Source organism: Amblyraja radiata, chromosome 3, assembly GCF_010909765.2.
Source record: "Amblyraja radiata isolate CabotCenter1 chromosome 3, sAmbRad1.1.pri, whole genome shotgun sequence".
NCBI classification, from domain to species: Eukaryota; Metazoa; Chordata; class Chondrichthyes; order Rajiformes; family Rajidae; genus Amblyraja; species Amblyraja radiata.
In genome coordinates this window covers 11,374,607-11,400,952 of record NC_045958.1, presented here as the reverse complement: position 1 = coordinate 11,400,952, position 26,346 = coordinate 11,374,607, and the positions used below count along the sequence as shown (strand labels likewise).

General features: G+C 43.6%; 1 protein-coding gene across 2 annotated transcripts in view; it reads right to left on the bottom strand.

Moving 5' to 3' along the window:
• Positions 1-26,346, bottom strand: part of slf1 (SMC5-SMC6 complex localization factor 1) — a 73,936-nt gene that overhangs the window by 8,858 nt on the left and 38,732 nt on the right. For both annotated transcript variants that reach the window (XM_033017290.1, XM_033017291.1), the window contains exons 10-15: positions 23,771-23,911; positions 22,710-22,869; positions 21,077-21,224; positions 19,837-19,982; positions 17,799-17,965; positions 12,827-12,909 (exon numbers count right to left, since the gene is read on the bottom strand). In XM_033017290.1, the coding sequence (XP_032873181.1) occupies positions 12,827-12,909; positions 17,799-17,965; positions 19,837-19,982; positions 21,077-21,224; positions 22,710-22,869; positions 23,771-23,911 (845 nt within the window). The remainder of the gene's footprint in view (positions 1-12,826; positions 12,910-17,798; positions 17,966-19,836; positions 19,983-21,076; positions 21,225-22,709; positions 22,870-23,770; positions 23,912-26,346) is intronic.

Below are 26,346 nucleotides of genomic sequence, written 5' to 3'. Positions count from 1 at the left end.
ATGTGAGATTGAATTCAGCATGGACAGGGGCCCATTTTCATGCTGGACAGCTCTATGACTCTAGAGAGCATAGGTTCAAGGTGAAAGGGGAAAGATTTAAAAAGAGATGCAGGGGGCAGCCTTTTCCACACAGCGAGGATCACAGACGGACCGAGCTACCAGAGGTTGTAGGGGAGAGCAAAATTGCAACTTTAAAAAATATTTAGATAGATTCATGGATAGGATAGGTTGAGGGATCTGGGCCAGGCACAGGGGAGATGAAACTAGCCTGGTTAAGCAACGTGGTTGGCATTTGACTAATTAGGCCAATGGGTCCCTTCAACAAGCTCTATGGTTCTATGACTTTTATCATGTCAATGGGTTCAACACCTGTAAAGATAATGAATATACAAATAGGAAACCATTATAGTTGTAAATTGCCAATGTTATCTCTGATTATTCAGTCCTTCAATTTTCTTTGTTATTGAGATTGACTGCTACGTCGGCTTTTATAATTTCACTGGTGTTACTCAAATTCTGATTATCTAACACATATTGCATTTAAATGTTGGGACTTCTGAAATGAGAACAGGAAAGGCATGAACTCGAACCAGAATCGGTGCCAAAGCACACAATTTGGCCCACTTGCATAATTAATGAACTGGAACAAGTGTCTTGAGATGCCAGAAGGGACCAAAATTTGCAAGTGTCCACAAGGCTGAATACATTGTACAATCAAAGGCTTACTATTGCAGGACTTTATTGAAAAAGTAATCAGCACTTCTATATCCCTTTCCTTCAAGGACCCATGATTTAATGAGCTATGATTATTAAGACACCAAAAAAAAAAAGACAATCAACCCATGTTTTTAAGCATTTTACTAGTCATTAAACTGTGGGGGCTTAATGAATTCCGCAAAACTTATTTTTGCACTAGCAACAGCAACAGAATTGTACAAAATGCACTGTAAACTCAGTGATAATATTAAACAATAGTTTCAGCTAACAGCAGTATCAAAAACCAAAGTGTATTAAGTAAAAATCAGATGTATTCTACACAGGCCCCAGAACACATGTTCAAGGCAACAAAAATAGTTCCCTCCCTCTTTTTAAGTGACAAAACATTTGTACTTTCTAAACTATGCTGCACTGAACAAAACAGGGAAATCATATGTCTCATTGTTGAAACCAATCAAAATAAGCCTGGATATTGGCTTAAAAAATAATATCCTCGAGGAACGCATTGGGTCATGCAATATCTGTGGAAGGAAATGAACGGACAACATTTTTGGACCCTTCTTCAGACTACAGTCTTTTGTCCATTCCCTCCATAGATGCTGCCGACCTGCTAAATTCTTCCAGCACTTGATTTTTTTTGTTCAAGGTTTCAGCATCTGCAGCATCTTGCATCTCTGAATGTTAGTTTGTTAGCCGGCTGCCAAATAATTTAAATTTATAAGATGCACTTGTGAATTTAACATACAGTTTCTGTGACAAAGGGCAAATCTGTAATATGGTGATCAGGTGGATGAGCAAAGCACTCATGTTAACAAACAGAATTGCAAGAATATACCAAGTTAAAATAACCAACAGGGGGCAGGAGAGTACCTCGGATTAAAAGTGTTTAAAATCAAAGTCAGTATAGTTTTAATACTGAAGCTGGTGGTTGCTAGATCTGGAACATATCAGATGAACTCTCTACGCAAGTGAAAGAGCTTACGATGGTGTTTTTCCCTGGAGTATGTGCCCTAACTGCATAAAACATGTCAATGTCCTATTGTATTATTCGTTGCAACTGTATGCATGAACCAAGCTCAGTTGGGGGTATTGAAGAATACAACAGATTTGTTATTACGCCTCACATAGTGAAATCAAAATATGTAGAACTGCTAATAAAAGATAAATAATCTGGATTGGTTAAAAGTGCTGGTAAATTTCAAGACTCCCAAACTATCTAGCTTAACTGTTCACTTCCTGGTTGCTCTCTATGTCTGGCTATAAGAGTTCAGAGTCAGGCACCTCAGCTGGAACTTGTTCGGTAAAGCTGCAAGGACGGTTGCCTCGAGCCCCTGGGGCCTATCATGGGGTTGGAGCTGGTGCGGGGTCCGGGATAGGCTGCACCAGCGACCCGGGCCTGGGCGCTGAGGCTGGATCTGCTGCTCTGGGCCCGCGGGGAGGGAGAGGAACGGTGCCTGGGACTGCTGCTCCGGGCCTGCGAGGAGGGAGAGCGCGGACAATGATAGGAGCGGGACCGGAGGCAAGGATGGGGTTATGCGTGAGTGGAAGGGGGAATGGAGGATAGCGGTAGGAAGAGGGATGGCGAGGCGCAGTTGGGGAGGGTTGCTGTGACTCGCGTCACAACGGGGATATCTGGCGTCACAACGGGAACCCGTCAGCCACGCCTGCGCAGTTGGGGGCTATAGGTGAGTGGTGGAATATAGCGTTTGAGGTCCAGCTCTCCCGTGTTATAGGGACCCAACGGGTCCCACTTGGTCTAGTATATATCACTAAAACTCTCATCTTGTCTGTGTGGATGTCTGTGTGTGTCCGTCATGCCCTGGATTACACCAAAACGGTACACGATAGCCCTACAATTTTTGGCCCACCTTACTCACCATTGTCTGTGTGTGTGGTGTATTAAGTTTCGTCCAGATTGATGTTATATTTTACGTTATTCACATTTTTAACTTTTAAAAATTCCACAGAGAAATGTTTCTTTCATTGGCAGTTAGCAGCTATGACGTCACAATCGGATCTCATTTACATAAACTGCCCGTCAACAGTCTTCCACCCAGTGCAATGAGAGATTTGTTACATTACTGTAAGGAGAGGGAGTGGGGGAGGGAAGAAGGAGAAATGTTATTTAAATGTGTTTAGTGACGGAGTGGGGATGGGGAGAGGTGTGGAGTCGGGGTGCAGTGAGATAGAGGGAGTGGAGAGGGGTAGGGAGGGAGAGGGGTTATGGAGGGAGGGAGGGTAGGGGAAAGGAGAGAGAGGGAGAGGTGAGGAAGGGAGTGGAGGAGGAGAGGGGGTGGGTAGAGAAGAGGGAGCATGAAGTGTGTGAGTGCGCGCATGTGATCACAGAACTATGTCAAAACGGCACACGATGACGCTAACATTTTTGCATCACCTTACTCACAATTGTCCTGTGGTGGTTTGTTTCAAGTTTCGTTCAGGTTGATATTATATTTGGCATTTAAAAGAAACACTGCAGTGGCAGATGGTGGCAGTTGCTGGCAACTAGCAGCTATGATATCACAATAGGATATCATTTACATAAGCTGCCAATCAAAGCCACAATGTTGCTATCCCAGGACACAGAGTGCTTCAGGGGAAGAATCTGCCAGCCTACTCCAGCACACGTGTGATTGCAAAGCCACAGCAAAGTTTAATGGCCTTGTCGGTGGCATCTACATCACATTAATCACTTAAAAAATGAGGGAGAGTAAAAAAATGAGTCGACCTGCACAGTTGGGGGCTATGGGTGAGTGGTGGAATATTGCAATGGGGGAACAGGTTGCATTGGGGGAACGGGTGAGTGGTCGAATATTGCGTTGGGAACCAGCCGTCCCCTGTGACGCCGCATGCCCCTCAATATCTACCCCCCTCCATCTCTACCCCCCTCTCTAGCCACGCCTGTGCAGTTGGGGGTTATGCGTGAGTGGATAGGGCGGCGCATGGGGTAAAAGGAGCAAATGAATAATAATATCAAGGGGGGGGGGGGGGGGGTTAGTGTGTGTGTGTGGGGTGGTTAGTATGTGTGTGATGCCGATGTCTGATCTTGGATGCGTTTGTGTGTGTGTGTGCGCGTGTGATCACATCTGCTTGAAAAAACGGTAAAATTATTACATATTCGTGCAGAGTTTTATCCCGTGGAGTCTGAAATTGCCTCATTTAAAACATTCCGCATTATTTCTCGAGTTCTGAATCAAAATGGTCAAATATCTCAAATAACTTAGAAAATGAAAACGTTGGCTTTGGCTGATGACATCACAACGGCTGCATGTTGTGTTCACGCGCTGCGAGTCACGTTGCCCGGCCGTGCCGCTCGCAAGCCTGGCCGCGCCGCTCACAAGCCCAGCCACACCGCTCGCAAGCCCAGCCGCGCCGCTCGCACACCCAGGTATTCATAAATCTGAAAGACCTTTGAAAAAGCCCTGCTGTCTACTTGCTCGCGCTGCGAGTGACGTCACCCCCCCCCGACCACTTCCCCTGTTCTCGGGCCGTGCCTACAGCGAAGGAGCCGGCAGCGAGGAAGTATTGCGTTCTGGAACCAGCCCTCCCCTCTGACAATGCGCCCACCCATCCCTCAAACTCTAACCCCTCCCTCTCAGCCCCTTTCACGCTCCCTCTCGCCCCCTCCCTCTCTATGCTTCTGTGTTTCTCTCTGTGCGTCTGTGTCCTCTCTGTGTGTCTGTGTCCCTCCCTGTGCGCCTGTGTCCCTCTCTGTTCCTCTGTGTCCCCCTCTGTGCCATGCGTCACTCTCTATGTCCCTCTCCGTTTGCGTTGTTTTTACATTTGCGCAAACAAGTTTTGTTCCAATCGGTGGAATATTACAAGAGCTATGAAGGTTTAAAAATCGTAAAAAACGCCCCTTCCGGCACTCACTGTCAATCACCGGCTGCGAGGAGAATAAAGCTGAAGGAGCAGTGTGAGCAGTGTGTTGAGCAAGTGCGGAGTGAGCAGCGTGCGGGCTGCTTCTGCGGCAAACAGCACTATGAACCAAGAGCTAGTGAAACAGGGAGCCGTTGAGTGAAGCCGGAGCCGGACCGGGAGCTACTGAATGAGGCCGAAAGCTGAAGGTGCAGGGTGAGCAGTGTGCGGGGTGAGCAGAGGGCGAGCTGCGTCAGCAGCAACCACAACCCCCCCGGCAGCCACCACCCCCGCCGCCCACACGCCCCTGCATCTCCCCCCCCGCCCACACACCCCCTCCTCCCACTTTCTTTTCCCCCGGGTGCAGGATGATCCCGCCTCCCCCTCCGGCCCCCGCCTGAAGAATGCAACCAGAGACGCAACACATACACACCTCCCCTCCCACCCAACATCCCCCTCTGCCACACACCCCCTCCCCTCCCACACACACCACCAATCCCCTCCCACACATGAAGAGGGGGGGGGGGGGGGGGGGGGGGGGGGGGAGTGCTGATCAATGAGGGGACATGAGCCACGCCTGCGCCGTTAGGGGTTATGGGTGAGTGGTGGAATATTTATTTGGGGGAAACGGGTTGCGTTGGGGTAATAGGTGATGTGTGTGTGTGTGTGTGATAAAACGTGCGGTAGAGATTTTTCCCGTGGAGTCCGAAATCGCCTTATCAGAAAATGTCATGCTTTATTTCTCCAGTTATTACTGAAAATGTACAAAAAAATCTGACAACACTTTGTATTTAAAAACGAATGTCTTTCGCTGAAGACGTCAACTCCGCTGATGGGTCTGCTCCGCGCGCCGTTCTTCCACGTGTTGCAAGTGACATCATCCCCCTCCCACCCCAGGTTATTCAAAAGAAGCAGAAAGAACGAGAAAGTCGGGACCTGTACTGTAGCCGCCGAGCTCTCGGTCCTGGTCCTCTCTGGAGGAGAGAGTCCTCTCTGTGTCTCTGCCCTCTCCGTGCCTTTGCCCTCTCTCTGCCTCTCTAGCCGCGCCTGCGAGTTGGGGGCTATGTGTGTGGATAGGGCGGGGGATGGGGTAAAAGGAGCGAATGAATGAAATTAATATATCAAGGGGGTGGTTAGTGTGCGTGTGGGGGGTGGTTAGTGTGTGTGTCTGTGAGTGTGGGGGGGTGGTTAGTGTGTGAGTGACGCAGCAGGTCGCCACCCCCCCGCCAGTCGGGCCCTGTTCGCCCCGGGTCGGCGCATGGTAGGGAGGTTGCTGGAGCCTGGAGAGAGGGAGTATTGCGTTTGGGAACCAGCCCTCCCCTATGACGCCACGCCTCCCCCTCCTCTCTCTGCCCCCTTCCCGCTCCCTCCGCCCCCTCTGCCTCTGCAGAGCTGCCAAATTTTGTCAGAGCATTTCAGTATTCTAGTACCTGAAAATCAGTATTTTGCTGAGGGAATCAGTATTTTTACGCAATGCCATTTTGCTGAAAACGTTTTTTTAAGTCCGGTCATACATATGTAAGAGTAAAAGAATGCATAACTTTGCTACCAATTGACAGGTCTTCTACGCACCTTACTTCACAGTGCATTCATTGCCATCTCTTTGTATACTGCTGTTTGAATGGCTGCTTCCTGTTTTTAGCACCAGATGATGATGTAAAAGATCATAGAGAGATTGATGTAGATTGATAAGAGGATCGGGAAAACAGCTACAACTGTCGCTCGCCTCACAACTCGAGTGTCGACCAACCCAAAGCTGACAGTGAAGACAAAGGTGCAGTCTACAACGCCTGTGTCAACAGCACGCTGCTGTACGGCAGTGAGACATGGACTACATATGCCAGGCAGGAGAGAAGACTCATCACCTTCGACCTGAGAAGCATCCGCCATATCCTGGGCATATCCTGGCAAGACAGAGAGTCCAACGCCGAGATCCCGTCTTGCGCTGGCCTTCCCAGTATGTACAATCTACTCAGGCAGCGCAGTATGTACAATCTACTCAGGTGGCTGGGCCATGCCCACCGCATGGAGGATGGCCGTATTCCAAAAAACATCCTCTATGGAGAGTTGACATCTGGGAGAACCATCGGCCGCCCCCAGCTATGTTACGAGGATATCTGTAAGAGAGATATGAAGGCGCTCGACATCGATGTGGAGTCCTGGGAGAGCCTTGCAGCTGACCACACGAGGTGGAGATGTACCCTGAACCAACATCTCAAAACGGGGGAAGAGAAACTGTTGAACACAGCGGCAGACAAGCGGGCACGCAGAAAGGAGCGCAGCAACTTCAACAAACCAGAGACCACACGCAAATGTGAGCTTTGCCACAGAGACTGTCACTCCCACATTGGTCTCTTCAGCCACAAGCGACGCTGCTCCAGCTGAGGTTTGGAGTAAGCAGCCAACAACTAAGGAGGGGGAAGTGGGGGAGGTAGTGAGTGGGGGATAGAGGTAGAGGAGGGCAGTGGGGGATGAGGGGGGAAGCAGGGAGAGGAGGGGGGAGAGGGAGTGGGAGATACATGGAGAGGAGGGCAGTGGGGAAGGTGAGGAGGGAGTGTGGGGTGGGATAGGGGGGGGAGGGAGATAGAGGCAGAGGAAGGGGGTAGGGAGGGAATTATGGAGGGAGGGAATGACTGAGGGTAAGTGAGAGAGGGAGGGAGGGAGAGGTGAGGGAGGAAGTGGGGGAGGGGAGGAGGAGAGGAGAAAACAGAGGGGGTTATTGCTGCGGGATGAGGGGGAATGGAGGATAGGGGTAGGAAGAGGGATGGCGAGGTCATGGAAATATTAAACGCAAAGTTATTAACTTTAACTTAATTTCTGCCATTAGTGCGGGCCCATCAGCCGACCACGTGCAGTTGGTGGCTATGGATGAGTGGTGGAATATTGCGTTGGGGGAACGGGGCCCAATGGGTCACACTTGTTCTAGTATATATATATTACTAAAACTCTCATCTTTTTCTATCTTTGTGTGCCGGTTTAAACCTTTATTTGCGCAAAAACGGTTGATGACATATTTTACAAGTTATTCACGTTTAAAACTTTTTAAAAAACTGTCTGCCCCTCAGCAGTGTTCCACTTCACAATGACATCACAATGGGATCTCATTTACATATTGTCTTACCCTGAGCAGTGTTCCACCCCAGTCACCTAGAAAAGTGTATGTCTAAATGTATGTTTCTCAGTATGTATTTTTGAGGGGGGTGGTGGGGGGGAATAGGGGGAAAATGTTTCAAATCACTTGTCTCGGCGGAGATGCGACCTTTCTCCTAGTCGCATTTTCACCTCCCTCGTGGCCTATCAACTTGGACTGGTGCGGTCTTTCCCGGAGACGACCCGGAGCTTCTGCAGCAGCCACGGCACGGACTTCCATCGCAGAGCCAGAAGAAAGGCTCTGACCGCCGGCCTGCTGACTTCAACATCGTGAAACCGCGGTCTGCGGAGCTTCTAGCTGCGGGCATTGAGCGAACATTACCGTTTACCGGTAAGAAAGAGGCCGATTCGGGCACACCAAGCCGCAGTGTGTTCCATCCGTCCCGATGTCGGAGCTTCAATCATCCCAACGAGAGGGCCTGTACAATCGGGCCGCCCATAGTGGTGACTGCGGAAGGTCAAGGCCCCATACAAGGGTGAACAAAAGGAGGAAAACTGACTGAACTTTATTGTCTTCCATCACAGTGATCACTGGTGTATGTTTATGTTAAGTTCGATCGTTCTTTTAATTGTGTTGTGTTCTTTTAATTCAAATATCAGTGCCTTAATTGGTGCATGTGACAATAAATGTGAATTTGAATTTGTTCCACCCCACAATGACATCACAATGGGACCTTATTAACATTTTTTTTTTAAAATTCAGTTTTCAAAAACACACCAGCGTTCACAATGGGATCTGATTTACATAAAATAAAAAACACAGCAGCTTCCACCTCACAATGCCGTCAAGGGAGGTAGGGAGGGGAGAGGGGTTATGGAGGGAGGGAGTGACCGAGGGTAGGGGATGGGAGGGGGAGGGGGAGGGGGAGGGAGAGGCGAGGGAGGGAGTGGGGGAGGAGGAGAGGGGAAAGAGGGAGGATGAAGAGGAGGGGGAGGGAGTGCTGGGCGATGAGGGGAAATGAGCCTCGTCTGCACAGTTGGGGGCTACGGGTGAGTGGTGGAATATTGCGTTGTGGGAATGGGTTGCGTTGGGGGAACGGTTGAGTGGTGGAATATTGCATTGGGGGAACGGGGGCCAACGGATCCCACTTGGTCTTGTACTATTTAAAATGGGAAGCTTACCACCTTCTTGGCTGGGCATTGTCATGCCATACCACAAAATCAGGTGAAAAGAACTTCTTACAATTTTAGAAAAGTGTTTGAGGTGCTATACTTTTTTTTTTTTTTTTAAGAATAGATAACAGCATAAAAACATGCCCTTCAGAACACTGTTCGTAGCGACTAACGATCACACGTTCACACTTACGCACCAAGGACAATACCACCGGGTGGCACCGTCAGCCTCACCTGTCCTTTCATCTTTTTTGTTATTTTTAATGTGTTTTAAAAAGTTTGTGTTAATGTTCTCTGGTTTGTTTTATGTGGGGGATAGGAGAGGGGGTCTGGCCTGCAATCCTTTGCCTGGGATCGACGCTCCAGCCGCGGCCTGAAGATTTCAACATCGAGGAGCTCGCAGTCCCGGGTAGACTGATTGTAGATCAATCACCATTGCTGATTTGATCCATGTCTGGTTTTGCTATTGCTGACCCGATCGTAATCCATGTCGGGTTTCCACTATGCCATCTTGTGGAATGTGAGCAACCATGCTTTCAGTTTAAACTACGACTTCGAGTCTACAGTACCTATTTATATGATTACTGTATTTATTCTTATTAAAGTACATATTTTGAAGTTTTATGACTCAGTGTCAATAGTACTTTATACACTGATGTCGGGAAGCTCCAAAGCCGCAGGATGTTCGACTAGCCCCGACCCGGGGTCCGATCGCCCGTTGTGGGGAGTGGAGATCCCGCCAATGCGGGAACTTGATTACCCCGAAGCGGAAGGCCTGACCGCCGACTACGGGAGTCAAGATCGTCCCGTCAACGGAAGGCTCGAGGCCCCCGACCGCGGGAGGACAACGAAGGGAAGAGATAGAACTTATTTTTTGCCTTCCATCAGTGAGGAATGTGGTGGAGTCACTGTGGTGGATGTTTATGTTAAAATGTATTTTGCGTGTCTTGTTGCTTTTTATTGGTATGACTGTATGGCAAATCAAATTCCTCGTATGTTGCAAAACATACTAATAATGTATGATTATGATTTACAGAAGCCAATTAATCGACAAATCTGCACGTCTTTAGAATGTGGGAGGTAACCGGGGCACCGGACAAAACCCATGCAGTTACAGGAAGAACATAAAAAATCCATACGGACAGCACCCATAGTCAGGATCAAACCTACGTCTCAGATGCTGTAAGGCAGCAAGTCTACCGCTGCGCCACTGTGCCGTTCTGTGATGCTGGTGTGACCTTAATAATGAAACCTTTGCTGCTTTCCTTTATCGTGGCGACAAATCCTTAATGGGTCTAAATTACATAGAAACATAGAAAATAGGTGCAGGAGTAGGCTATTCGGCCCTTCGAGCCTGCACCGCCATTCAATATGATCATGGCTGATCATCCAACTCAGTATCCCGTACCTGCCTTCTCTCCATACCCCCTGATCCCTCTAGCCACAAGGGCCACCTCTAACTCCCTCTTAAATATAGCCAATGAACTGGCCTCAACTACCTTCTGTGGCAGAGAGTTCCAGAGATTCACCACTCTCTGCGTAGAAAATACCTTCAAATTAAACACTAAAAATTAACAATATCATGCAGTTTCTAAATAAACAAATTCTGATTATTTGATTTTAATACTGAAGGAAAACAAAGTATACTGGGATAGAGGAAAAGGGTTGGGTCAGGAAGAAAGGGGACTGGGTCGAGGGAGTACGATATGGCTGAAAATAAACTTTTATATGAGAGCTGGGCAATGCTGTATAAAAAGAAATCTGCTGGGGAAGTAGGAATTAATGTGGTGAATGGAATATGAACAGTTGAGCAGCTAATAGTACTGAAGCCTCATTGCTCCAGTGACCTTCACAGACATCCACATGGAGTTTGCACCCTCTCCCTGTGGCCACATGATTTTCTCTTGGATTCTAAATTGTTCACAGGCACGTTATTTACTTTTTTCACATTTCATTCTCCTAATTTTGAATTTGTGATACTTTGAGATTGTGCCATTAAACCCAACCAATTAACAAACAAATCTGCTAGATTCAAGATCATTAAGTAGATCAAAATGTCAATCCCCATTAGTTTTAAAAATCTGAACAGATGACATATGAAACTTGGGAACATTGCTCCTGAAACTGTCAAATATGGGATTATGAAAGTCTATTGTAGCACATCAAATGCTCATGTTAAAATGGTCAAAATTCTTTCCTCCAAATTGTAATCCAAATTCAGATTAATGACAAGTGGAATCAAAATTGGTTGTAGCAAGAGGTTGTACCATAGTTTCAATCTTAGAACCATTTTAGTAACATTTTTAATACCTCGATAAAACTATTCATATTCTCCCCAAAGTAGGATGCTATTTTAGATATAAAATAACTGGTCAAAAAAAATAATGAAGGTTAAGTAAGAATTATGCACATGCACAATACCTAAAATATCACATTTACGTAAGTATTCAGACCCTTTGCTATGACACTCAAAATTGAGCTTAGGTTCATCCTGTTTCCATTGATTATCCTTGACATGTTTCTACAACTTGGAGTCCACCAGTGGTAAATTAAATTGATAGGACATGATTTGGAAAGGCACACACCTGTCTATATAAGATCCCACAGTTGACAGTGCATGTCAGAGCAAAAACAAACCATGAAGACGACGGAATTATCCGTAGACCTCCGAGACAGGATTGTGTTGAGACACAGATCTGGGGAAGGGTATAAAACAATTTCTGCAGCGTTGCATGTCCCAAAGAGCACAGTGGCCACTGTCATTCTTAAATGGAAGAACTTTGGAACCACCAGGACTCTTCATAGAGCTGGCCGCCCGGCCAAACTGAGCAATCGGGGAAGATAGGCCTTGATCACGGAGGTTACCAAGAACCTGATGGTCACTCTGACAGAGCTCCAGAGTTCCTCTGTGGAGATGGGAGAACCTTCCAGAAGGCCAACTATATTTGCTGCACTCCACCAATCAGGCCTTTATGGTAGAGTGGCCAGATGGAAGGCACTCAGTAAAAGGCACATGGCAGCCCGCTTGGTTTGCCAAAAGGCATGAGAAACAAGATTATCTGGTCTGATGAAACCAAGATTGAATTATTTGGCCTGAATGCCAAGCGTCACGCCTGGAGGAAACCAGGCACAGCTCATCACCTGGTCAATACCATACCTACGGTCATACGTGGTGGTGGCAGCATCATGCTGTGGGGATGATTTTCAGCGGCAGGAGCAGGGAGACTAGTCAGGATCGAGGGAAAGATGAACTGAGCAAAGTACAGAGAGATCTTGATGGAAACCTGCTCCAGAGCATTGTGGACCTCAGACTGGGGCAGAGGTTTGCCTTCCAACAGGACAACGTCCCTAAGCACACAGCCAAGACAACGCAGGAATGGCTTTGTGACAAGTCTGAGAATGTCCTCGAGTGGCCCAGCCAGAGTCCAGACTTGAACCTGATCGAACATCTCTGGAGGGACCTGAAAATAGCTGTGCATCAAAGCTCCCCATCCAACCTGACAGACCTTGAGAGAATCTGGAGAGACGAATGGAGAAATGACCCAAATACAGGTGTGCCAAGCTTGTAGCGTCATACCCAAGAAGACTTGAGGCTGTAATCGCTGCCAAAGATGCCTCAACAAAGTACTGAGTAAAGGGTCTGAATACTTATGTAAATGTGATATTTCAGTTATTTATTTTTTAATAACTTTGCAAAAATTTCTAAACACCTGTTTCCGCTTCTTCATTCTGGGGTATTGCGTGTAGATTGATGATAAAAAAAATGAATTTAATCCATTTTAAAATAAGGCTGTAACGTAACAAAATGTGGAAAAAGTAAAGGGGTCTGAATACTTTCTGAATGCACTGTACACATGCAGAGACCTTTATTACAACAACTCCCTTTTAGTTGTATGATTTAGATTGTGATGTTTGGATAAAATGCAGCTGTGATTCCCTCAGGTCTAAAGGGTCGGATGATAAATTTATACTTCAACTATTGAATTCTTACCTTTTATGCTCTTTATCTTATTAGATTCAATTTTTGGTTCCAAACAATTAACCTTCTTTGTTGATAATGGAAGATGTGGCTCCCTAATATATAAAAAAACACAAAATGTCACAATATACTAAAATACATACACGGAAAGAGGATTGTAGACTGTAGAATTGTAGAAAGAGGTGCAGGAGTAGGCAGACACGAAAAGGCATGATCAGTATAAATGGAGACACACATTGATTCAGCTAAATATTTTAATTTCCTGATGTTAATGACAGCATACAACAGATTGAAAGTAACAATGGGCTTTTAACCCAAGTCTTAGGACAAGACTGACTGATTTGAGCCTGCTAATGGATTATTTCCATTTGGCATTTATGTGGGCTTGTCGTGAATTACTGTTCCACTGAGAAGTCTCAAGTATAACCATATAATAGCAATGTTACAAAATTTTGAGATTTTAAAAGTCAAGTCTGTAATTTATCCCATCAGATAAAGCATAAAAATAAGTTTAATTTGACACCTAATTCACTTTCATATCTCAAGTATTTAAAAAGTTATGGCCATTTTCATACTCGGAAATGAGCATCTTGTTCCCTATTGATTTTCTATGGACATAACAAAAAAGTTGTGATCGTGAACAGTCAAAAGCCCATAACTTTCTTAAAAATTAAGAGAACTGAATGAAATTTTCAGTTATCATAGATTGAAGCATTCTGAAACAAATATAAAATAATCTTACTTGGATGACCTGAAATTAAAGCATATAATTAGTTAGTTACCTAATTGTAGCTAATTTCAGACTTCAATTACTAGATCTAAACATCTATCCATTTCTTAATAAATTATTAACATTTTTAAATAGCCTAAATGTCCAAATAATATTCACAAATAATTCACAATAAAACATGATTTTTAAATCTCATTTACATTAATTTATAGACCAAATGGAAGGAATTCAGTGTTCAATTGCTGTAAATAAATGCCCATTTAAATCAGCTTTCTAGTGGGATCCTGTGGAACGCGCTGGTTTAGAACGTTCACATTGCAGTAGATTTGTGCCCCAAATGCCGAGAAAAATACTGCGCGATATAATGGGGCCAAATTGAGCTACTCGCAATAGTAAATTTTGTATAAAGGGATCTTTAGAAGCCCTTTTTAATGTAAAAATATACAACCTAACTTCTGCTATTTGCTTTATGAGACTCTGCGGTTGCTGGCGGTCGCGGGTTTAGAGATTGATTTTTAAACTACTATAACTATTATACGAGGCCTTTAAACCTAATAATAGCTTTTGCGACGGGGTCTTCCAGCGATTTTTCGTTAATAATTAACTAGGCTGAACATCTTCGATTTGAACAGCCTAGAGAAAATCGCGTTTTAAACCCGCCCCCTCTAAACGGCGCCAAAATCGCGCACACCCGCAACGGCAGATTTTCAAAGACGCTTCAGGTAGGCTTTGCAACATACCTACATATAACAATTACAGCACGGAAACAGGCCATCTCGGCCCTACAAGTCCGTGCCGAACAACTTTTTTCCCTTAGTCCCACCTGCCTGCACTCATACCATAACCCTCCATTCCCTTCTCATCCATATGCCTATCCAATTTATTTTTAAATGATACCAACGAACCTGCCTCCACCACTTCCACTGGAAGCTCATTCCACACCGCTACCACTAACTGCACAAAGCAATTTCCTAATCTCTATTTAAGATATATACTTCACATAAGTTTTATATATATATATATATATAAAACTTATGTGAAGTATATATCTTAAATAGAGATTAGGAAATTGCTTTGTGCAGTTAGTGGTAGCGGTGTGGAATATATATATATATATATATATATATATATATATATATATATATATATATATATATATATATATATATAATTTATGTACATCAGGTTTTAACAAGATAGACACAAAATGCTGGAGTAACACAGCGGGACAGACAGCATCTCTGGAGAGAAGGAATGGGTGGCGTTTTGGGTAGGGACCCTTCTTCAGACTGAAGAATGGTCTCGACCCGAAACGTCATCCATTCCTTCTCTCCAGAGATGCTGCCTGTCCCATTGAGTTACTTCATCCACCATTTTGTGTCCATCTTCGATTTAAACCAGCATCTACACATCAGGTTTTAATTGTAAGAATTAGAATTATTTTCTGATACAAATTGAAATATTCATTTACAAAACCAGCAAAAATTATCAGCAGGAGCTGACATTAACAAGGAATGGAAAGGTTCAGGCAAGGAGGCTGTGGGGCTACAGCAACAAAAAGGTCCATGTGTTTGCACAGGATCATGTCAGGTCAATACACAATAGGAGCAGGAGTAGGCCATTCGGCCCTTCGAGCCAGCACCGCCATTCAATGTGATCATGGCTGATCATTCCCAATCAGTATCCCCGTTCCTGCCTTCTCCCCATATCCCCTGACTCTGCTATCTTTAAGAGCCCTATCTAGCTCCCTCTTGAATGTATCCAGAGAACGGCCTCCACCGCCCTCTGAGGCAGAGAATTCCACAGACTCACAACTCTCTGTGTGAAATAGTGTTTCCTCATCTCCGTTCTAAATGGCTTACTCCTAATTCTTAAACTGTGGCTCCTGGTTCTGGACTCCCCCAACATCGGGAACATGTTTCCTGCCTCTAGCATGTCCAAACCCTTAATAATCTTGTATGTTTCTATGAGAACCCTCTCATCCTTCTAAATTCCAGAGTATACAAGCCCAGCCGCACCTTGCTCGCTGCACTCCCTCAATAGCAAGAATGCCCTTCCTCAAATAAGGGACCAAAACTGCACACTATACTCCAGGTGTGGTCTCACTGGGGCCAGAAACAACTGCAGAAGGACCTCTTTGCTCCTATACTCAACTCCTCTTTTATAAAGGCTAACATGCCATTTGCTTTCTTCACTGCCTGCTGTACCTCTATGCTTACCATCAGTGACTGATGAAAAGGACCCCCAGATCCCATTGTACTTCCCCTTTTCCCAACTTGACACCATTTAGATAATAATAATAATAATCTGCCTTCCTGTTTTTGCTACTAAAGTGGATAGCCTCGCATTTATCCAGATTAAACTGCATCTGCCATGCATCTGCCCACTCACCCAACCTGTCCAAGTCACCCTGCATTCTCTTAGCATCCTCCTCACAGTTCACACTGCCACCCCGCTTTGTGTCATCTGTAAATTTGTTAATGTTATTTTGAATCCCTTCATCTAAATCATTGATGTATATTGTAAATATATTGTACCTCGGGTATACCAGCCTCAGGAGGCAAATATATTGATCCAAACTGGAAACTGACCACAGCAGCAGCACATAGAAAATAAGTGCAGGAGTAAGCCATTTGGCCCTTGAGCCATGACTGATCATCCAGAATCAGTACCCTGTTTCTGCTTTCTCCCCATATCCCTTGATTCCATTAGCCTCAAGAGCTATATCTAACTCTCTCTTGAATGCATCCAGTGAATTGGCCTCCACTGCCTTCTGTGGCAGAGAATTCCACAGATCATAACTCTCTGGGTGAAAAAGTTTTTCCTCATCTGAGTCCTAAATGGCCTAACTCTTATTCTTAAACTGTAACCCCTGGTTCTGGACCAAGTATATAAACATTTTTAAAGTAATTAAAAAAGTCATTTTTACAAAGAGATCCTTCAAATACTGTAGAACGGGTGCATAATTTAAAGTATGTCATGGTTATTAAAAAGATCAATGCAAGAATCAAACTATCCAGGTGGTTAGGCAGCATCTGTGGAAAAAGTGCTAATGTCACTGGTAGATTAACTGATTTCCACTCCCTCCTTCTGCAGATGTTAACCGATTTGAGAATTTCCATTTTATATTTCCAGATTCTGTAGGCTTTCTTTTTGTTTTTCCACACCAAGTACTTTGTGGGTTGGATTCCAGCCCATCAGATCCAAATGCAATATAAATCAGCATTTCCCACCTCCCCCAAATCAGTCTGAAAAAGGGTCTCGACCTGAAACATCACCATCTATGTTCGCAAGGGATGCTCGCTGACCCACTGAGTTAATCCAGCACTGTCTTTTTTGTAAACTAACTGCAGTTCTGGTTTTCGAAATCAGCGTGTAGTATGTTGACAATGACAATATTTTTCTGGTAAAGTTTATTTGAAATTAAACAGTTTGAAATCGATAAACTTTTCATACTATTCTTACAACTAAATACAGCACATATCCAATCATTAAGGGCCTGTCCCACTTGGACGACCTAATACACGAGTTTATAAGACCCTAAACGAGTTGGAAAAAAAATGTCAAGGTCGTGTTGACTCGCCGAAGTAAAAGACCTCCTACGACTATGTCTACGACCTCCTACGGTCCCCCTCGACCTCAGTCTTCCACACCTAAGACCAACTACAACTAGCTACGAGTGGAAAATAATCACATGATAAATTATGTCATGTTTGCTTTTTTTCTCTCGGGCCAGTTACTGACCTACGACTAACTACGACTACCATCACGACCTACCTACGAGTAAAATGTGTTGATTTTTTCCATGCCGACCTTTTTTTTTTTTTTTAACTTGTGGACATTTTTTATCAGGCTGGAAAAAACGCCGCGACCTATTTGAGGCCACGAGTACGCAGAGACCACTCACGAGCATGAGGAAGAGTTACGAAGACCTCCTACGACCTTGTGGCGACCATGCTGCGAGTACAAGTCAAGGGCAAACTCGGCAGAGGTCGCCAATTAGGTCATGAAAGTGGGACAGGGGCTTTACCAGATACAAGAAACTTAAGCTCACAGAACTAATGTTTGAACATATCAATATTCATGTTTTGTACATTTGATGCCAAGCCATCAAAAAAAAAAAAAAAATGGCTTTCTGCCACAGACTTCAAATAGCTGGCAACAAAATACAGGTCACCAAAGGGCCAAGCCATTTCAGTTCAACTATTTTCCCAGAAGTCATTTTAAACCAGTGATGTTGTAAGAATTACTCACGCTGGAACAGCCTGTGCATCCACTTGCTTCTGCATGTCTCCAGTTAAAGTAACTGATGGCCTCAAAGGTTCAGGCCAAGGACACTGTCCCATCTTCTTTCTCTTGGGGACCTTCATCACATTACTACAACTTCCCATCCTCCCCAGGGCCGTTAAATACGAAGAGATCTATCAGAACAGGAAAGTTCATTCAAGGGAGGTTTACAGCCAACTCCCCTCAGTGGGAGTCAAATGTCAACTGTACCAAGTCAGTCACTACAGATCTAATTAAGGTTGCATCCAGGAGGTACCATTGTATTTGCCATAGAAATAAAAGCATTTCAATAGCAAATTTGGCTGTTCCAATATTACATGTTTCACTAGTTAACATTACTGACTTTGAGAATAAAAAATACTATAACATTAAGTTTAAGTAATATTGTAACTAATGCCAAGTAATGGGAAGTAAAGATTTGTTGCTTCTATTTATGTTAAACATTTTCATGTTTAAAAAGTTAATCAAGAAGTGCTATAAAATAATTACTGTTAGCTTGAGAATGGTGATATTTTCAGTTCCAAATAAACATCAACATTTTAAACACATTTTCTAGTCAGTGAACAATACAATGAAACTTCAAATAATTTCAGGCTGCAAACATTAAACGGATTAAATGAGAAGACAACAACAAAAAAAGATAACAATGAGAAGTAACATGCATTGCGCCTGGTATAAATAGCCAAGATTTCTCTACCAGATATAAAAAAAGGCAAAACCAAATAATTAAAAATGGTAGTTATTGTTACCATTTCCTGGATTATACAGAAACTAGAAGTTTTATCACCTTTGTTATTTCCACCATGTTCTCACCCTCATGATTCCTAACTCTTCCCTTACTAGACTTCTCTGTCCCCATCTCAGAGGCCAGACTGATAACCGATATCTATTGCAAGCCCACAGACTTCCCAGGTATATACCACGCGCACATACACCTCATACCACCTTGTTTTCTGAGAGGAATTTATTGGATTTACTTTGTTTCTTCAGCTCGATTGTAACTGTTCTGGTGACGCATTCTAATCCAATATTTCTGATATGTTCATTTATCTTTACTCTAGCCTTCCCTGGGCTCTCAATTATATTTGTTCCATATCCCACAGTTCTACTTTCACCCACAAAACTAGTATTGGGCTCCTTTGTCCTCACCTTCCTTCCCACCAGTCTCTACATTCAACAGATCAGCTCGTCTTTCTCATCACACTCAATGCGATGCCACCATCATTCCCTCTCCTCGGATTTCACCATTCAGAAAGAACCATTTCTTCACATCTCTTGTTCACCCTTTCATCATCAACGTTCACTTTAAAAAAAAAATCATGGCACTTTCCCCAGTCTCCAGCCATTTCCCCCCACTACCATAGAAAGACGCAAACACATTTTCCAGCTGAAACAGCAATTCAAATGCACTTCTTCCAATTTAGCACAGTACATGATGGTGACCATATGATCTCCTCCACAATAGAGAAATTAAATGCAGGTAGACACAAAATGCTGGAATAACTCAACGGGACAGGCAGCATCACTAGAGAGAAGGAATGGGTGATGTTTTGGGTCAAGGCCTTCCCTCAGACCCGAGTCGTCACCCATTCCTTCTCTCTAGAGATGCTGCCTGTCCTGCTGAGTTACTCCAGCATGTTGTGTCTACCTTTGATTTAAACCAGCATCTGCAGTTCTTTCCTACCTAGAAATTAAATGCAGGTTTGCTGAACATCTCGTTAAGTCTGCAAGATGACGAAGCTACCAGCTGTCTTACCATTTTAATTAATCATTCCACTCTGTTGTCTTTCTTTGGTTTCTTACAATGTTCTAATGAAAGCTCAAGCAACTAGAAACAGCAAACCAGGTGGTATTAAAGACTTCAGAATGTAATAAGTTCAACAATTTCAGATAAGCAGCCAAAATTGATCAGTTCTTATGAAGAGTTATTAACTTGTAAAGCTCTCTCCATAGATGCTTCCCAAGTAGTTGCAGCAATTTTTCTACTTTGGTAACAAATACTCACAATTTGTTTGAGCGAGAAAGATGTCTCAGTGATTTCAGTGCCATTATTGAAGCATACCCGCTTATAAATGCCATGTGCAATGAACATTTGCAGCCAAGGTGATGGTGTCAGTTTAAACATCATCTCAATTTCCTCTTGATTGTAATCTGAAAGAACAAAGTTGATTATTTGGGATTGTTTTGTTTGAATACACAATTCTCTCAAACCAAGGACCGCTGTTTACCATTCCAACATTTAGCAGTATTTTTCTTTGAAGTTGTCGACTCCAAGATTCCTGCTGAAGCCATGAGCTGTCCTTTGGCCAAAACTGTGACACATTTTCAGTTTCTCTCTCCTTTTCAAAGACCTCTCCAAAATAACTGACCATCTTTATCATTTCTAGGTTTCACCAAAATACTATTTCTGCCTTTGCCACAAGTCTGATATAGATCTTAACAAAAATCACAAATGAGAGCCATTGTCACTATGATAGAAATATTCATTGTTCTATCCCTGGTGTTTGAGATAACTGATCACCCTTAACACATAGGAAGAACAAATGAGCCAGGGAAGGCCTCGACCCAAAACATCACCCATCCAAAAGGACCACAAATGATCCTTTTTTATATAGTTATAACCAGATTACCACCTTCAGTGGCTCACCATCACCTCTGATATAATTCAAAATTCTAGATTAAACAAAAATGTACACACTGCCCTTCAGTGTGAACTCCTGCAAAGTGGCAGATATCTACCACAATCACTACTTCCCTTGGCCAACCCACTGTTGATTTCCATATTATTTGACATCAATAAGACTGTGCTGAAGATTCATCAGTTACATTTCAGCCAAATATAGTTTTTCAAAAGCAATGCTCTGCAAGGACTGACTCTTTAACTGGCATCTGTAGGAAACAAAACCATTTTGTTCAAAATCCTGGCAGAAATGCATCCTCAAAATAAGCTTCAACTCATATGCTACAACAAAGACCACATTGGTATGGTTCAGCACATCATGTCTGAAATCTGCAATCATGCTTTTTTAGATTTGACTTTTCCAATAAACTGGCTAGGTTTCCTATTCATAAAGCTAACCAAAAGAGTCACCCACAGCACAATATTTAGTTATGTGGCTTGGTTTCAAATTGTTTGCAACATTATTGGGAATTATCTTACAATATTATTAGACAGGAAAAGCTGAAATACGGAAAATAAATTCAGAATTAGTATTCAGAGTTTGTAAAGGAAATTGTGTCATCACCTTGACAACATACAGGAATGTAAAATTGTAAATCATCCCAAGTACGACCAGATAAGGATTTTCCATGTAATCTGTTTAACAGAAGTCGATATTCCACAACAATTCCCAATATGCCATGCAAGATGTAGGCTGTATCATAGCATGCTTTCTGAAGAGGAATATCAGAATAAAATGTTTAACGCGAATTTTACAAATAAAGTAACTAACAAAAGCAAGGCCACAAAAAATTAAAGTGTCACGTTAAAATAATTACAGCAATAATATTGTTCACCATATATATACAAATTGCTACTAGGCAAATAAAAAAGACAGGGACAATGGTCCAGTCCCACAATAGCAGAAGGCAATCTACTATTTAGTATCTCTAAATACATAAGCCAAAATAAACCATTTATTGTAAAATAAGTATTAGATAAATTAACAGGACCAAGAGCCAATTCAATCCCCAATCTATCAATTGGTAATAATGTACTTAGAAATAGGATCAAACAAAGTCAACATAGATTTTTGATAGCCAGAGCTACAAGTGCTCTCAATATATTATCTGTGAATTGGATGAGGTGATCAAGTGCAATATTTTCAACATGTCAGGTGCAATTTTGGGAAGAGAAAAAGATGTATAGGCCCCGAGGCGCTATAGACAATTTAAGTGAACAGCAGATGTAATATCATGGTGGGGGGGAAAAGAGGCAGGGATGTACAATTAGGCTGGGTTAAAAAAACTCATTACTTTTTCCAAATTGTTGAGATCAAAAAGGAGACTTTTTCCACCATTCAATTCAAGTCAACATAAGATACAAAAAACAATTAGGAAGGTAGAAGGTATCTTGGCATTTTCTTGCAGGAGTATTCGCGTAGAAGAATAGAGACATGTTGTTCCAATTATACAGGATCTTGCGAAGGCTGCATTCAGAATATGGTGTACAGTTTGGTCTCCTTACCCAAGTATATATACTTGCGACAGGAGTATTGCAAAGGTTGATTTGTCATACGAGGAGAGATTTTTAAAAACAGCATAGGTGTAGGGATGATATTTCCTCTGGCTTGCATGTTTAGACTCAAGCTCAACATTCTCAAAATAAAGGATCAGCAATTCAGGACAGGATAGTTAATCTATGGAATTCTCTGTGTTAACAGGCTGTGGAGATTTAGTCACCAAATATGTTCAGGATAGATCAGATTTTTTTTTAGATATTAATCAAGGAATATGGGTTTAGTACATGGCGAGTTAACATATGATCTTACAATATGGTAAAACAGGCAAGATTTGCTAACATATTCCATTCTGCTTCTTTTGAGAAACAATAAATAACAATAAATTACAGTGACTACTGAGAGCCAATTGTTTCAAAATAAAATCTCAAAATAAAAAGGCTTTGAACCAGAACCTAATCCAAAGACCCCTAAATATGCTGTTCATCGTGACACATACCAACCAGAACTTTCATTGCATAATTATGCTATTTAAATAATTTGACTAAAATGATAAATTCAAATTGTCTTTAACTTCTTATTCTCTACATTTATACAACATATCCAATTTGTCTATTTACATGCAAGTGGCCAATATTCAGAATATAATACTACTTGCAAACCAAGCTACAAGTTATTTGTTTTGATCAATTTTACTTACATCAGTTGGTTTCCTAACCAGTGCTCCGGTTGCTTGAAGAACACAATCCAGTAAAGCAACTACTGAATTAGTCATTGCATCAGAGTATTCCAGGAAAATATTTGCAAGGACAGAGTGGGGGATGACAAGACAACCACCACTCTTTGTATTTTCAGAACAGCTATTACACAACATAAAATAGAAAATAGTTATAATCTTAACTGCTGTAGCAATTTTTGAAAATAGGTATAAAGAAAAATCTTAATCATATTTGAGTCCTTTTCTAGACCAATTGACATGGGTATTATTCAAACAGTCATTATGGTTGCTATTATAGCCATAGCAAGGAGACAAAATCTCAATTGTCATTACTTTGTTGCCACCCTTTACCAAAAGAAACAGGAAAGAACACCTTCAGCTTTATACTTTTAGTTCTTACGAGACCAAGTGGGACCCGTTGGGTCCCGTTTCCCCAAGGCAATGTTCCACTAATCACCCATAGACCCTAACTGCGCAGGTGCGGCTGAGAGGTCCCCACTGTGACGCGAGTCACGGCAACCCTCCCCCATCTGCGCCTTGCCATCTACCCCTATCCTCCTCCATTCCCTCATCCCCAGCACTCCCTCCCCTGCTCGTCACCCTCCCTCTTCTTTCCCCTCCCCCACTCATTCCCTTCCCTTTCCCCTACCCTCAGTCAACACCTGCCTCCCTCCATAAACCCTCTCCCCTCCCTACCCCTCTCCTCGCCCTCTATCCCCTTTCTCCCTCACTCCTCGCCTCCCCTCTATCCCACTCTCCAACTCTCCCTCCTCACCTCCCCTACTTCCCTTCTCTCCTCTCCCTCTATCGTGTACCGTTTTGGCGTAGTTTCAGGATCACATACACACACACACACACATGCATAGAAACAAACAAGATGAGAGTTTCAGTAATATAATAATAGATAGATGGTAATCAACTCAATTGCTTATGCAAAGTAGTCATGCTAACACTTTACATTCCACTGCTGTTAACAAGAAAGACTCAAGGTTCTGCAGCAGGGAAAGCCCACAATATTATTTAGTACTGTCTACTCAAATTACCTTTTATTTAAAGTCTCTAATTCAGCTTCAAAGAGGTCAAAGAAGTATTTTAGTATCAATCTATAAAGTGGCTTCAGTTCCAAAATGGAGAGTTCTTGATTTGATGGTCGATGGCAAGGTTCTTCACCGTAAACACAGGATCTAAAATTCCAGATTAAAAAGTGACATCAAATTTTCCAAATGGCAGAAAAAAACCCTTCAGTTTAGTTTAGTTTAGAGATAAAGTGCCGAAATAGGCCCTTCAGCTCAACGAGTCCACACTGACCAGCGACCCCCGCACATTAACACTATCCTACACTCACTGGGGACTATTTACATTTATACTAAACCAATAAACAGACAAACCTATACATCTTTGGGAAGAAACTGAAGATCTTTGAGAAAACCCAAGCAGGTCACGGGGAGAACGTACAAACAGCGTCCGTAGTCGGGATCGAACCCGGCTCACTGACGATGTAAGTGCTGTAAAGGGCCTGTCCCACTTGGGCATCATTTACGCGACATCGTTTACGCCCCAGGATTTTGGGATTCACAAAATCTTTGCACGCCACCTGCGTGACGTGCAAATGACGCCCAAGTAGGACAGGCCCTTAAGGCAGCAACTCCACTGCTGTGCCACTGTGCCACATAAATGTAAAAATGATTGGACTTCAAAATTTACCACCTCTCTATTCAATTACAATTCAGAAGATAAGGGTTAAAGATCTTACAAATATTTCTTTGTTTTTCTATATTCTTTCCATTTTAACTTTCTGAATAAATGCAAAATTTTACTTCCATTTCCCGATAAGAATAATGCACAACATTTTAAGCCATCTCTTGTACCATATGAATATTCATTTCCAATTTCAAAAAACAAAATTAGCACCTTGCCAATTTTTATTTGCATAGCTTAATATTGCAACTTTTACAAGAATATAAAGCACCAACAACAGACACCTATTGCAATGGAAACATTCAGTAAACCTATTGTATTATAATTTTGTTAGAACTACTGGCACATGAGTGCAACAGCAAAGTAACGACACTTTCATGATTTTCTGTTATTCATTATTTAAAAATAATTTAAGCACTAGGTAGCTAAAACCTTATTTTCTCTTTGTTTCATTACGCATTATTTTTAAAACATCATCTTAAAATGGTAATTGACTCAGTAAAATGGTGATTTACCAAGTGCAAACAAACCATAGCAGCAATTTTGACCAGGAGATTCCATATTTGCATATTCTATGTAAAGCAGCATTAAGATTTCTATGAGATATTGGACATATTGTAGCTCCACGATGTCTGAGATGGGTGCATTTGAGGGCATGGTGGAAGTTAGTGGTGAAGTTAATAAAGCCCACGAGTGTTGAATGGGTGCAGAAGGTATCCAAGTGAATTTGAAGGCAGGGCCCTCCTGCACCAATGCAGAACCCAATGACTTCATGAACTTCACCTTAACTTCTACATCCTGCACCCATTTCTTGGTCTTCCTACACATCTGGGTTAGTGAAATTCTGTAATTAGCAAAAGGGAAATTCCTACATCGATTCCTACGATTTTCCAGCATCTGCAGTTCCTTCTTAAACACTTTGTCTACTCCACTGCGAAATCTCCTCAAGATATGCCTACTTTGATGAAGTTCTCCACCTCCCTCCGGAGACAGTTTCACAACCTCCTCTCTAACTGCTCCCCCTCTGTGATTCCCCCTTCCCTCCAACTCTACGACCACATCCTTACCCAGACTCGATACCCCAGCCACATTTGCTTCCTTGGGCCATGCCTGCGCCTCCATCTCATACCTCATGGCTTCCAGCTCCAGTTCCCTAGACCCAAGCCCACTATCGATACCGACTGGCTCTCCCACCGGGCACTGAGATCTACCCTGGCTGCGATGAGCCGGCACCAGCAGGACCTCGCATTGACTCTCCAGAAACTTCTGGCCTCACTCATGCAGACCTGCAATGGACCCCAACTCTATTTCATCCGCCGGAAGATCCACCTCTTCAATCAACGATTCGTGGCCCACCTTAACTCCACCAAGGACCTGAAACTAGCCCGCCTCCAGGCCACTCCTGCCGCCGACACTCCGCGACTCGACCGCCTGCAGGCCCCGGGCCCCAACTCTGGCCCATGCAGCCTGCCCGAGTCCCGCGACGCCATCTTGCCCACGAGGAGCAGCTCAGGTCTCACCAGGACGCCGCCTTCGCCGACCTCCACGTCGATGCTGCCACCGACCTTCTCTTGCCTACCGATGACGCCGAGCCTCGTTGCCTCACCGGTAACTCTGTATATCCCCCCCTCCCCGATTCCTCCAACTATCGCCACCATATCGCGACCGCCGAACCTCGCCGCCCCCCGGGACCGCCTAGCCTCACCGCCACACCGGGCCCATCCAACATCCCCGCTGCACTGGGCCCATTAACATTCCCACTGCACTGGGCCCGCCTAATATCGCAGCCGCACCCGGCCCATCCAACATCACCGTCGCACCCGGCCAATCTAACATCGCCGCCAGACCGGACTTACTGAACATCGCCGCCGGACCGGGGCCCACCGAACATGGCCGCCGCACCGTGCTCTACTCACCTCGT